General features: G+C 40.7%; 1 protein-coding gene across 4 annotated transcripts in view; it reads left to right on the forward strand.

Annotated features, from left to right (window-relative positions):
- Positions 1 to 8,605, forward strand: part of LOC131685336 (tyrosine-protein kinase CSK) — a 204,819-nt gene extending 196,214 nt beyond the window's left edge. For 3 of the 4 annotated variants that reach the window (XM_058968989.1, XM_058968988.1, XM_058968990.1), the window contains exons 9-10: positions 5,955 to 6,041; positions 6,122 to 8,605. In XM_058968989.1, the coding sequence (XP_058824972.1) occupies positions 5,955 to 6,041; positions 6,122 to 6,313 (279 nt within the window). In that variant the 3' untranslated portion in view covers positions 6,314 to 8,605. The remainder of the gene's footprint in view (positions 1 to 5,954; positions 6,042 to 6,121) is intronic. The other variant, XR_009304781.1, reaches the window with a different exon arrangement.
- Positions 8,606 to 14,717: the final 6,112 nt, after the last annotated feature.

Genomic DNA, 14,717 nt, shown 5'->3' on the forward strand with positions numbered 1-14,717 from the left:
ATGATCATAAAAAAGCACTGAACAATTGACTATTTTTTAGGTACCATTCCTGTACTACTTGCCCGAACTAACTCGTACCCAAGGTCAAAGTCGATAACCAACAGGATCCACATATCCCTCCATCCAAGGGAAAAGATATATCCATTTGTAAGTAGAAGCACATGTCTACCAACCAGCCATGAAGACATTCGAACCAATGAGATTGGACCATGCCAGTCAAAGGTCACAGGCCTAGCGCACAGTGGTCGGAAACGCCAAAAACGTGAACTTAATTCACTAGAGGCCAAACCATCCAATATATTCACAGGGAGTCTTTGAAGAAATTGTTCATATGAATCACAATTTGATAATTGAATTGAAATTAGGCATGGCTTACTATGATCGAACTAAAATAAATAACTTTTTTTACTGACGAGGTAGAAAGTTGGTGTCTTTACTGTGAGCATTTCTGAAACTTTGTCGAAGACACCGACTTTCTACCTCGTCAGTATAAAAAGTTAATTTTTTTAGTTCGATCATAGTAAGCCATGCCTAATATGAATTGTTATCAGATAGTGGGGAATATTCATATGAACAATTCCTCCAAAGACACCCTGTGCATATATTCGATGGTTTGGCCTCTAGTGAATTAAGTTCACGTTTTTGGTGTTTCCGACCACTGGGTAGCGCCATCCCGTACAGTCCCTGAACTGTTTGAGCTGAAATAATAATGTATGTTAGTGCTTACAGATTACATTTCAGGGGTAGTGTCTCACTTCCTCTTTTAAAATTTACATACTAAGTTTCAGTTTACCGCTGATCATCTCTTCTGCTATTTTGACACCGTCAGTCGATCGTCTCATAGAATCGATATCTCTGTCATCGAATCCACCATTTTCTTTGGAACTCTGGTGGCGTAAATATCAACTATCTGAAGCAAAAAAGACATTATATGTCAATACATACATATTCCCTAATTTTAAAATCAAGAAAGGCCGTCCGCCTATTTTAATGCAGAAACGGCAATGATGTGACCATCAAGAATACGTCAGACAGCCTTAATTGACCCCTTTCGACACCAGTCTAGCCTTACCAAGCCGTAACGTGGGTGGTGGCGTGAAAGCTGCCAAATCGGGGTTGAGAACATCTTGAATCAACATCTGATGTTGCTGCAAATGTATGTGATCCAAGACCGACTGGAATAGTTCCATTGAGCACAGTTTTCATACCTTACATCATTAGACTCGCTGTTCTGCATTCACCCACGATTATACATTTGCACTAATCTGCCCCTTATTATAGCATTTACAATGCAATGGAGCTCAATCGGGATTACACATTCTTATCACGATGACATTTTTTTTATAAAGGTATTCTGAAAATGCGTGCATGCGTTGAAAAGTTCTAACGCGGCCACCACGAAATCTCAGAAACCAATTTATCCACCATTCAAAAAAATTTCCTACCAGAAAATCCTATTTGCCAAGAAATATAGTGAGTGCATGAAATTGTTTTCAGCAAAGACACACAGAGTTCGCTGCACCCAATTATGCGAAAAGATGACTCGAAAACGACATAAACCTAGAAGCACCAGATTTAACGGGAAACGTAATTTCCTCAATTATCGTACTGGGCCACTGTAATTGATAGCAATGGTAGTAAAATGCAATACCAATGGGTGAGGAGAGCCCACCATAAATTTACTAAATGTTAACAACTGTTCAAATCGTTTCAATTGTCCCTCCCAAACTCCATATTTAAATTATAAGCGTAAAATATTCAGTCAGTCAACATAGAATGTCTGAAATAAAGTATCTATTTACTTAATCGGTCGTAGATCTTCATAAAAACACTTTTTCCAAAAGGGTTCGACTAAAATTCCATACCCCCTGCAACAATTTATGTCCATACTTTTGAAAAATGACCATATAGAGTAATTACACCAATTATGGATGTACTATGTCCGTCATAATAATGTTTTCAATTTATTATTAGTTGTTATTTTTTCATTATTTTCAATAGGAACATAATTTCCGATATTCAAATGGTAGGATATGCTTCAATTTTTAAACTTCTGAATCAATAGTAGAATATGAAAAATATATTTCATGCATGCTTATGTAACACAATAATTTCATAGACTAGCTAGCATAGCCTCAAATTGCCGATGAACTATATAAAAAACAACATAGAATTTGCCTGGCTCGCCCTAATCAGTCCTAGTTCTGAACCTTGAAAGAGACAACAGGCCGTCGTTGCGGGCTACATAGGCCGTGTGTCGGGCAATCTTAGCTTAATACTCTAAACATAGAAGACAATCGCGCGCCTCGATGGCCCGCCGCAGCAGAAGACGTAACGTCAATCTACTTCTATCACTAGATAACACCGCGTGAAAACAACCACTCATTAACAGAAGTAACCGGATAAATCCAGAACTTTAGGTACGAACCTGAACCTTAAACCAGATCCGAGAACCTTCTAACAACAAATTATGTGCCCGATACCCGAAGACCAAAAAGAGGCTTTCCATTCCCACTCCAGAACGTCAATACCAAGCGATGGGAATTAAGCAGGCCCCTTCCGCAATCGCAACGACTATCCCCGGGGGATGAGTGCAGCTGCGAACCCACAAACTGTAACACAAATAACCAACATCTTAAATGTAACGAATAAGAACTTACATGTAACGATGAGTTTATTTTCCCCTGTAGCTAGATACTCTTAAAAGATGATCTATGCCGTAATGGAACATGCTTTTAGATCCCATCAAAACATCTCTTCAATTGACTTTCAATACCAAGTAGATGCGCATTCCCAATCATCTATATTGATTGATGGCCTAAATAAAATATATGTTACAAAATGAAAAAGCTTCTATATTTATTTGGTCTATCCAATCACATTGTGAAAATTGAAATCAGAAGTTTCATTTTTAACTGGAAAATACTATCCACAGACGAACAGGAGTGCAAACAAAGCTTATTATCTCCAACAACCATTTAATTGTAACGAACTGTTTCAAGCGTATCCTGAAATCCTGCCACTTTCCTTATTTCCCCTTGTTTGTACCATCCTCCACATCCCAAAATGTTATCCAAAAACAAATTTGTCACACAAGTCGTGCCTAATAAAAATGACTTTTTGTTTGACAATTATTACTTCTAAAAAACCAACAGCTATGTTGTTGTCATCTTTTATTTCATCAGTGCTTTTATGGTCGTTATCGTAGCTCAGAATAATATAGCGGAGGAGGATAACTCCAAACCTTTAAAACATTCCCTCTGATGCAAATATTAATCAAAAAATCGCTGTGCAGCAGATAGTTCCATTAGTCGCTCCAATCTCAAAAATATTTCATATACCAGAGTCACAAAAAACTGGTTAAATTAATTTCAATCGTTAATCAAATTATAGAAACTCATACTTCATTACAAATTTCCAACAGATTTACAGAGTTGCTAATATATAAAAAATAAAATCGTCAATCAAAATTCAAATTAGCTCACCTCAGTTGCATCGTTTTTTCTTATTCCAAAAGTCACCCCCACTAGTCATTTTCCATATTCCCTTAGTCACCTAATGTGACAAAATTTGTCACCTTGGTGACATCTCTCACTTTAAGTGAGATGACTTGAAATTTTCCGATCATCTTAGTCACGTGAGATTTGTGTCACCTCACCGAAAGTGACCGTCAGAATAACCCCCTTTATCTACCGAAAAAATGGACCAGGATGAACCGTCCATGTATAGATGTTTGTGCGTTTTCTACAAGCTAAAGAATTCTCACGGTACGATGCGGTACAAGTTTTCGAAATTGGCTAGACTGACCATGTACTGGAGTATGGGCATGGTCGACTACAACTATAACTACTACTTCTACAACTAAACACCCATCTTGTATTGCAGTCGACTTTCCCCCTAAAACTGCCTCAAAGTATTATTTCGAGGGTGCACCTCAGTTTTGCTACCTAGCTACTAGACACCCTCATTTTGTACAATGTTTTAGCAATCGCTTCCAGCTCGAGCTATTGAAAGTGTTCTCGATTTCATCGTTATTACGACGCATTATCTTTTTCCCCTTCTCGGCTTCCTCGATCATTTGAATAGTCCCCGTTTCTGGAAGAAATTCTGGAACATCTTCCGTGACAAGACATAGTCGCTCTCCGTAAAATTGTCAGCCTGTTGAGGATTATTACCTTAAACATATTCAGCAACATCTTGGTTTATACGTCAAAGGTTTCTCAGGATCGGTAGCAGCTCTAACTTCTGTGTCTTGTGCCAGTCGGGGAAGTGATCTTCATTCAGCAGTCTCCGAAATTCCTTTCTGAACATGTTACTCGTTGGAGACATGTCACGTGCTATTCTGAATTCTCATGGGCTACGGAACAGGTAAACGTGGGATTTGATCAGCTTTCTATAGTCGGCCCACCAACCAGTGTACATACCACAACCAATTCTATTGCACACGGTTCCTTGTAACCATCCACAGTGCTAAGAGGTTTCCGTCTGAAGTTGTTCCGTTTAATCTCTGGGTCCGTAAAAGCAGACTGCTACGGCCATACTCATTGAAGATCTCGCTTGACGGATGTCCTCAGAATTCACTATATTAACAATCCAAAAATATGAGTCGTATTAGACCCGAACGTCATTGCCCAAAAAAACGTTTCTTCAATTCACAACGGCCTATCTGCTTTACAGCACTGCTGTATTTCTCCTTATTGATGAACAATTTAGGTAAAAACTACTTTTTCTCCATTAAGGAAACAATTATTTAAAACCATCTTTGCGTGTGAAGAGTACAACACCTATAACTGAATTAGTTATGGAATTTGAGTTTCGACTTCATCCCATCAGCATCCGACACTAACTTAGTGACTAATTCCTTACAACGACTATCGGAACATATATGGAATGGCTTCCTATTCTTGTCTATATGTCTGGCGAAAGAATGGTGGTACCTGAACCGGTGTCCATTTGCATACCTACCGATGAGTCATTGACCAGCGCGGACTTCTGATGCTCACGAACGCTGCGTACGTTGACTTTCACTACGCTGGCCATCCATTGGCTAAATTCCCACGCGTTATTAATGTGGCATGCGTGCCTTACATATTCCCCAATTGGATGAGTAAACGGAATCCATCGTCGGGTCCACAGACGTTCCTTTCCTACGAATCATCGCGAAGCTTGTACCACGCAACCAACATAACGTTGCTTCCTGGATCATATCGGTACTCCTTCCTGCTGTTTACTAGAAAATCCATTATTGCCTCCGGGACCGGTGGCAGCTACTCTTGAGTCTACCTCATGATGTCGCAAATCAACTACACATGCTGTAATATAAAAGCTTGCCTCTGCTGCTGTCTAGCGGAGAGATTGATTGTAGTAAGGTTATCCAACATATCCAACATAACTATCATCACGATATCTCACACGTTTCTTGGCTTCGCGGACGACATGACATCATAGGAGTCGATCACAGAGCAGTGGAAGAGGCGTTTGTGTCGTTCAAAAGGAGGCTTCGTGAATCTACTCACTATAAAATCGGACAAGACGATGTCTATGATAGCTGGCAGATAACTATATAGTCCGAACGGTGTTAGTTCCGCGGCGGGATAGGTTGGGTGTGGTGTAAGTTTGTCGACGAGTATCTTGGAACACTAGTGACATGTGATAGTTGCGAGGTCGAAAGGGGGGTTGCGGCTGCGAACTAGACTTTCTATGGTTTGTGTAGTCTGCTCTATAGAAATCACTGATACTAATTCGTCTTCGTTTCCGGTGTTATGATCACTTTGGTTATCTCTTAGTCTTTCAGAAGTTCAGTGGTTTTCGGAACAATGTTTAACCAGAAAGAAATGATCTGTGCAAACATTTTAGATGCTCCGCCTGCATTTAGTGCCATGCAAACGAAATTGTTGCAAGAGATAAATGGTATTGAAACACGTCTAACCATCCATATCTTTTTAATTTTACAGAAATTCTCCAACAAAACCGACATGTGGAGCTTCGGCATACTGCTGTGGGAAATCTATTCTTTCGGGCGAGTCCCGTACCCCAGAATTGTAAGTATCGCTCAACCTTTATCCTTTAAATCATTAATGAAACCTATGATGTTTTATTTTTCCTATTATCCCCCCTTTAGCCGTTGGCCGATGTAGTGAAACACGTCGGCAGTGGCTACAAGATGGAAGCCCCCGAGGGATGCCCACCGGAGATCTACGAAATGATGCGCCAAGCGTGGGATCTGGTACCGGAAAAACGGCCCACCTTTGCCGAGCTGAAGCGACGACTCGCCGTGTGTAAGCGGGAAACGGCCAACACCTATGTGACGTAGAGCGACTGCCGCTCGGAAAAGTAGACCGACTAAGTAGTAGTCTTAATAAGCACAGAACATAGAACCGACGCCATCATATTTTCCGGTTAGAACCATCATCCCTTTCCGCCGCCAGCTCGATCCGGCGGCAGCGGCCAGCAGGACAGAGCAAAGCGATAATCAAAGGGATCGGTTAGGTTAGAGGATGTTTTGGTTTTCATTATTTTGCATTTTGTTTCCTTACAGGAGGAAGTTTTTTTCCCCCGACAGTTTAACTTTAGAAGCAGATTCTTTTATTGAAAGATTCCTTAAACGCACCACCACTGGATGCACTCGAGAAACCGTCGAAGTGAATTGTACAGAAAGTTTCGTTTTCCGTTCGTCCGCACTGCAATTTTGGTACGTCCATTTTTTTGTTTTGTAATTTTTAAATATGTATTTCTGTTATATCCTAATCAAAATGAGTAAGGAACATCAGACTAAAAAGTGTACATAGTTAATATGAATCTTATCATCTAATGTTTCGATAAAAAAAAACGTTTGTCAGCAACAAATAATAAATTATTCCATCTGTGGGAGTATGAAATAAGATTGATCACTGGTTTATCGAATTGCAATCTTTGTTCAGTGCGAATTGTCCGCGAAGTTAAAAACAATGGCAGTAAACGTCAATAACGTCATGGGGAAACGGAAAGTTAGTGAGTTTCAGTTATTTTGCAGTGAGTTAAGATAAATGTGTGTTTTTAGCACGTTAATTTATTAAGTAATCCCATATTAGTTCTACAAATTGGTACTACCGTTTTAGTTCTTTTTTGGTTCAGAAGGCAGGAAACAATCTTCCTTCGGTGTTTTTCTCGGTTAGGTTGAAATAGAAGTGGTTGTTCAATGCGATAGTTCGATAGGGAAGAAATAAGTTTTAAAGAATGTTTAAGTCTGGCAGTATTTCTGAGACAATCATTGAACATATGATAAAACAGCAAAACATAATTAGTCTCAGTGGATTTTCGCTTGTAAAACAATAGAATGAAGATTTCAGAACATGTTTAGGGCATTTCTAGTAGAGAATGCATGATGGAATCAGTTTTCCATTGCTCAATATTGGGGCTTGGCTAGGCATAACTAACACAAGTTTGCTGAGAGCAACGTGGTTTTGATTCAAGACGTTGTGACAGGCAGTTTGAAATTGGTTTTGAGCAGCAAACTTGCAATTAAATATGTCCAAAAATTGGAAAATGGTGGAACCTATTTTTGACGTCAGGAACTTGCATGACACTTTGTATATTGGAGTGAATAGGTTTTCAAAAATATCTGAACTAACCCCAACCATTGACTTTACTCGAAACTGCGCATTTTTTCCCGGATGTCTCAGCAAATATTTATTATGTTCGAAGTAGATCAGGAAAGATGAGAAAACTGTGTTAAAAGAATGTCTTTAACACAAGTCAAGTAAAAACAAACAATAATTAACGATATGATATTCATATTTGTAATTTATTACTATTATTATCATAATTATTATTGGCGCAAAAACGCTATAAATAAAAAAACAAAAGAAATAATCTGAACAAGTCAGAACTGTAAGCATTACAATATATAAAACCTATTATATAACAAGTTTGCGCAGCTATCAACACGGCGGGAAAGCCACCCAGCAAAAAGCTGAAAAGAATTCAATGCTTAATTCTAAGTTTGTGTTGGAAATAGTTTCGAGCAGTCATTTTATATGTGCGTTTGCAAATCTATGATAGTATAGTATCAAGAACTAAACACAAGTTATAAGTATAGGAATTTGTACATCTTCGTGAATTGACTTTGGGTTAGAACAAAGAAATAACACGATTGTGTGTGTGTATGCGTGTGTTAAGTATTTGTTGGTAGGTTGTGTATGTACAGTTTTCGTGTGAGAATGTTCGTTTGATTGAGCGCACTGTTTTATAGATGAATTTTAATATGTTTTAACGAGATGAGAAATGTAATTTGTTTTTAAACGTATATTTCTTCCTATCAAAACTATTCCATCATTAGCAAGAGAAAGTATATAGTGCAAGTGAACGATTTTCGCTCGCAAAAATGAATAAGACAGAAAGTTTCTGCTCGATATTTCTTTTCCAGTTACACGCTTGAAACCCTCCATTTTTGTTGTTTTCTATTTTTGTTTAGAGATTATTATTGTTTTTAATATATTTAAATCGATCGATACTGGAGGAAGGTGCAACCAGCGAACGAGCAAGCAAATTTGTAAATACTTGAAAAAACCCAATCCAAAACTAATGAAATTAATAAAGAAAAGCGCTAACATTTTACTCAAGAAAACAGACCATAAAAACAGTACTTAACTTTGGCTTTAACACGAAGGAAAATGAAATTTAAAAGTATCACCAATCAACGTTGAAAACTAGCGCAGTCTCTCTTTCTCTCGTTGTTACCATTCCCTCCTTCATATTTTGAATTCGGATCAGCTGCTAGTAACGAGTAGAGCTACAGTAAAAGAGTTTGCATTTTTGCCATTTCATATAATTCAGTGATGCCAAAAGCTAAAAATTACACAAGAAAAAGTGTAGCTGTAACAATTTTATCATAGAGATATCACTCTCATTCAATTATTAGTTGCAAACAAGGAATATCACTAGAAGTTAAAACGCAGAGAAAGAGTAGCATTATGGTCAGTAATAAGAAATCTGGTTAAACTCTTGAATTCAGCCCAACACAGCTTCGATGCGTTCGACCCGGCAGGCTCAATCCTAACCATGATCCTTATAGGTGGAACGCTTTCGTTGTATAAAGAAAGGGCAAAAACGAGTACCAGAAAATTAATATCACCTGACACATACAACAGCAAAAAACTCTATAGACAGCAAATATTGAAAAAAATATTACACTACCTGGAAACTTATATCGAAACAACTAGCAAAAGAGAAGATATGCCTCGTCAGCAACTTGTAGTAGGCTCATCCTTTGGTTTTGCGCAATGCTACTCGTGCTCTCACACGTAGCGCAATCGTGAATGTTAAAGCATGATGAATCAAGATAACCAGAAGATCAAACTGAAAGCAAGAGTAACCCCGCTTCCCATTCATCCCCAACACTGGCGTGGTTGATAGTTAAATAAAGTAAATTTAACATACAACTATTACTAAAGAGCATGATATAAAGTTAGACGTGGAGAAAAGTTACAGAAAAAATGAAAGAATGCATAAAGCAAAATCAACTATTGGACACGTAATTAAAGTGAAACAATACAAAACAAAAAAAAACAACTGTAGTGTTTTTAATATAAAAAACGGGCCGTTTAATTGATACACGAAAGAACTTTCCTTGGGAGGAGACTTATAACACAGAGAACAGACGTCCATCTTCAGCATTCAACTTGTGTAAAATCTCTAACGGTTTCGAAGGTAGTTTGGATATCTAAACCAGGTGCGCTACTGTCGTCATGTTTTTTTTTGAGTGCGACAGAATTGACAGCGGTTATTCCTCTACCCAGTCAAACTAGTCCGGAACCGATTCGGACTTCCAGCATGAATTCCAGCTCAAATGCGTCAACCGATAGAGTCGGAATCGGTTGTTTTCTTTGAGCTAGATTCCATGCTGAATCCATCCAGGATTTCGAATCGGTTCCGGAATCGATTTGACGGATAGTTGGGATAGGTTGGTGTGGCGGCGCTAGTGTTTTTCGTATATTAATTCAAATGTTTACACACGTTTTTTAAATATTTTTGTTGGATCATGGATGTCGGTTCTCTGTGCTTATAATATAGAACAGGCATTACATTTATCCTCTCGCGGAGAGGATAAACAACGCTTTCCACCGTTGATGATAACTTGTCGATTTGAAGCAAGGAGAGAATGCCTTATTCCTATTCAGTGTCTATCGTTAACATAGCATGCGTGTATTTTTTCCTATATCGTTGGAGGAACGATTCTAATTTTTTCTTCTTTCGTTTATCGCTTCCTTATGGACTTTGATCTTATCCTCCTTCCGTAAGAGATGAAAATTCTTTATCATCAGTCTAGAGTTGACGATAAAGTCACATAGCGCGCGGTATTGTGGACTAGCTAACGAATGGATTTTTTTAGCTCATCTGATGGTACCAAGGCTTTGCTTATCTTTGCATATTATAATGTCATTTTCGATGGCTGTGCACCGGAGTAGTTTGCCAATGGAAACTGTAGTGTTTTTACTTCTGCTCAAAAGTGCACAAGAAGTACAAAACCAGTGCGCGTAACTACACAGGTACCCAATAATTTATATCTTCCAATCTTCCAGGAGAGAGGATAAACTATTCTCCAAGAAAATGGGCTGCTGATAAAATCAACTCTCGCATGGATGGCAAAAATATTTATCGCTTGCTTTGGACGGGAGTATAAGATACTTGGTCGTTACCATGGGGAAATAACATGCGAGCGACCTTTAGCTGTATCTTTTTAACCACTGATATACTGCCCATAAAAGTATAAGAGTCCCATATTGAAAAACAGCAAGCCGAGAAAAACACTATTGAAGATTTACATTCTCATTGAGCCTTATGGATGGGACAACCATGTTTTGGTATTTTTTTCGGTATTTTCATAACAAACCTGGTAATCTTATTTGTTCATTGTGATTCAGTGGTGATAAAGAATACAATCCAACAGATAACCCATTTTCGTCAAAAATCCATATGGGACTCTTATGCTTTTATGGGCAGTATAGAACTAACCCATTTTTTCTAAAACGGAAAATTTACGCGTAAGTGGCACAAAACCTATATGTTTTTCGACGTAATTTCTTACCGGTGAACTCGCGACGAATTTTACCTTCGAACCGACACGGAAAGCCTACGCGACAACTTTTATTCGACCGACCAGAATGGATGTTGGAAGGTTTCGGATTGTAGACAAAAATGGTTGCTGCTTGCGAGTGTTATAATTCAACTAAGTAATAATACAATACGGCGATATGTGTAATTGTAAGTAAGAAAGGGTGGGTAAGCGTGGAAAGCAAATTCGCCTACCCACCGTTCTTAGGTGCTATATCATAATTTAAAAAAAAAAATAGAAAAAATGATTTTAACAGTAACAAATAAAAAAGAACATTCATTATTCAGCTCCAAACAGCCTGGGCCCCGTTTAAACAGCCTGTTTCAACGATCGTCGTCTAATATCCTGGCTGTGGGTAGTTTATTGTTATCGTGGCAATCAATTGGCAGTACTCGTACCTCGGCGACTGCCCGTTTGTACACGCCGCGGTTCGTACGTACGAGAACTACACGCACCAAACCGTCGGATCCCGTGTAGGTTTCTTTCACCCTTCCAATGTTCCACATGGACGGTGGCAGATCCTCTTGTTTCAGAAGCACCAAAGCTCCTTTGTTGATAGTCTGCGCAGGAGTACAGTCCTCCATTTGGTTCGCTGGTGTAGTTGGCTAATATAGTTTCTGGACCAACATTTCCAAAAATTCTGGACAGAGCGGCGGAGCACTTGCCATCGAGAGAGACGAGACACCTGATCATTCGTCATGTCCGGCACTGGGACGGAGAACATTGGTTCGCCGACCAAGAAGTGACCGGGCGTCAGCACAGCGAGATCATCTGGATGATCAGTGAGGGGAGCGAGAGGCCGGGAATTTAGAATGCTCTCGATGTGAGTCGCTGCCGTCGTAAATTCGTCCAAAGTGTAGGAGCTGGCACCAAAAAATCGGCGAGAATGGTGTTTGAAGGACTTCACTCCGGCCTCCCACAGACCCCCTAAATGCGGGGAGCGGGCCGGAATGAAACGAAAGGAGATTCCGGAATCGATACAGTAGTCCTTCCACTCTTCCATCTTAAACTTTTCGAGATACCGACGACGTAACGACTTCAACTCGCGATCAGCCCCGATGAAAGCTGTCGCGTTATCGCATTGCAGCTCGATTAACCGACCGCGTCGAGCTACAAACCGTTCGAAAGCGTTAATGCACGCGGCGGACGTAAGGTTCGGAACCAATTTGATGTGTACCGCTTTTACCGCCAGGCAAACGAAAATCGCGACGTACATTTTCACGTTGGCCCCCGTCCCGTACAACGGACGAACGTTAAATGGCCCGCAGTAGTCTAGACCAGCTTTGGAGAATACTCTGGATGGCATTACACGAGCTGCTGGTAGAGGTGCCATCTGTTGATGATAATCTGCAGGTCGGCAACGGAAGCAAGTAATACACTTTCGAACAACATTTCGAACCAGTTCGCGCCCACGCATCGGCCGGAACCATTGGCGCATGGTTGCTAGTAACAGACCAGGTCCTGCATGGGCCGTCCTATGGTGTAGATAGTGCGCTATTAAGATGCATAGCTGGCAGAATCAAAGGGAATTTATCATCGTATGGACCCGCAGCGTGACCCATTCGACCATCCAAGCGCAAATGATCGGACTGATCAAGACGAATGTTTAGAGTTTTAAGAGCAGATTTGGTATCAAACTCGATGGGTTTTTTGGGATCAAGCTTATGGCATTTGAGTTGTTGAATTTCCTTGTGAAAGCTGTTTACCTGAGCTACCTGAATACTCGTTGTTTTCGGGCGACGACAGCTAGCACCCAATCGAACGCACATGGCCACCACTTTCAATAGCTTTCCCAGCTCTGAATATCTTACGAATATGGAATCATCGATTTCGGTAGTAGTAAGCACGACGACTGTACGTTTCTCCTGCTCAATGTTATGGCTTATCGATGAATTCGATGGAAATTTTGGCCAAGTCACAGTTGGTTTAGTTAGCAATGCTGGTCCATACCACCACAACGGGTCATCTATAATTTGGCTAGGATTTATCCGGCGCGATATGAGGTCCGCAAGAGTAAGCTGGGATCGGACATAGTTCCACGGTAGTCCTCGAATGAGACGTTGCACCTCCGCCACACGATTGGAGACGAATACCTTCCACTCGTTCGAAGGTGATTTGATCCAGTGTAATACAACGGTGCTGTCCGACCAAAACACTGCAGAGCCTTGAAAGTCCGTAGTTGTACGCAGGTTATGAATCAGCTGGCTGCCAAGAACGGCTGCACACAGTTCCAGCCTTGGATTGGACAATCCACGTAGAGGAGCGACTCGTGACTTGGCAATCAGTAGCTTGCTTTCGATTTCGCTTCCAACATTTGGTCCAACCACATAGATACCACATCCGTAGCCCTTCGACGACGCATCACAGTATCACTGTAATCTTCTTTAGTTGCGCTAATTCATCGCGGAATACCTGCCACCACTGTCCATCTTGTTCTGGCAATTCTTCATCCCAAGCGAGTTGTCTTGCCCACAATCCTTGGACGAATATTCTTGCGCTGATAACCACTGGCCCCAAAAGTCCTAGCGAGTCAAAGAGTCTTGACATTTCCTTGGTAACGACCTGCAAGTTCCCCAAATCCGAGACTTGGAAACTGAGCTGATCTGTGCATGGATTCCATATCAGCCCCAATGCTGTTATTATTGAGCCACGTCCTATTTCTGTTGAACCAGGCGTTCCACAGAGTTCACTAGGTATATGACGCAAAATGTTCGGGTCATTAGCATACCACTTACGTAGAGTAAATCCCCCTCGAGCGAGAAGTTCCTGTAGCTGACGACAACTTTCCGCAACCTCGTCCAGCTCATCTCCTCCAGCAAGGCCCTCATCCACATAAAAACACTTCGTAACTATTGGTGGGGCGAGTGGATATCGATCCCCATCGTCTTCGGTGAGCTAACAAGCACAATGAACACAATACACGGGCGGCGTGATAAGGGTAACAGGCAAGTCCGTGCGCAGTGGCGTAGTAAGAAAATTTTTCGGGGGGGATATGAAATTTTTTTTGTATATATATGAAAAAATGTTCAAAAACATTCTGAGCAGGAAAAAAATGTTCAAAAACCAACAACTCAGGGAACAGGTTTGGGTAGTCAAGGTAGGAAAGCTAGCTGTTGGTATAGAATAAATGCTCTTCCCCTACGAGGACAATCTAAGCGGCAAACTTCAGACTGTCTAATTTACTGAGCCCTTGAGTTCCCTTGTGCCATTCAGTACCACTTCCTCGTTGAGCTTCCGACTGATTCGCGAACTACTTGGTCTAGTCCCCGACAATAGATCTAGCCTACTCCGACGAAAAGTTCCCCGGCGAGAGAAGTTCGAGCCAACCAGCCAGGTGCTAGGTCAGTTCGGCGATTCCGGTAGAGTAGGCATCCGGTTTGCTGGAGCCCGGCGCGACTGGTGGTTTATCGTCGCGGTCTAAGCGGTCTCGTTCCCGGCGGTGAATCTGACTGTAAGCTAAAGGAGAGGTCCCAGACGAAAGAAGTTCTCCCGATACCGATTCTTATTTGATTTCAATACCACAACTTCTTGAGCCCTTTGACTCCGTAACCGGTGCCATTTAGCACCGCAACTCCTTTAAGCCTTTTAGTTCTCTTCTTGGGCCATTTAGCACTACTTCCTTGAT

The sequence above is a fragment of the Topomyia yanbarensis genome, chromosome 2 (genome assembly GCF_030247195.1).
Source record: "Topomyia yanbarensis strain Yona2022 chromosome 2, ASM3024719v1, whole genome shotgun sequence".
Taxonomy (NCBI): Eukaryota; Metazoa; Arthropoda; class Insecta; order Diptera; family Culicidae; genus Topomyia; species Topomyia yanbarensis.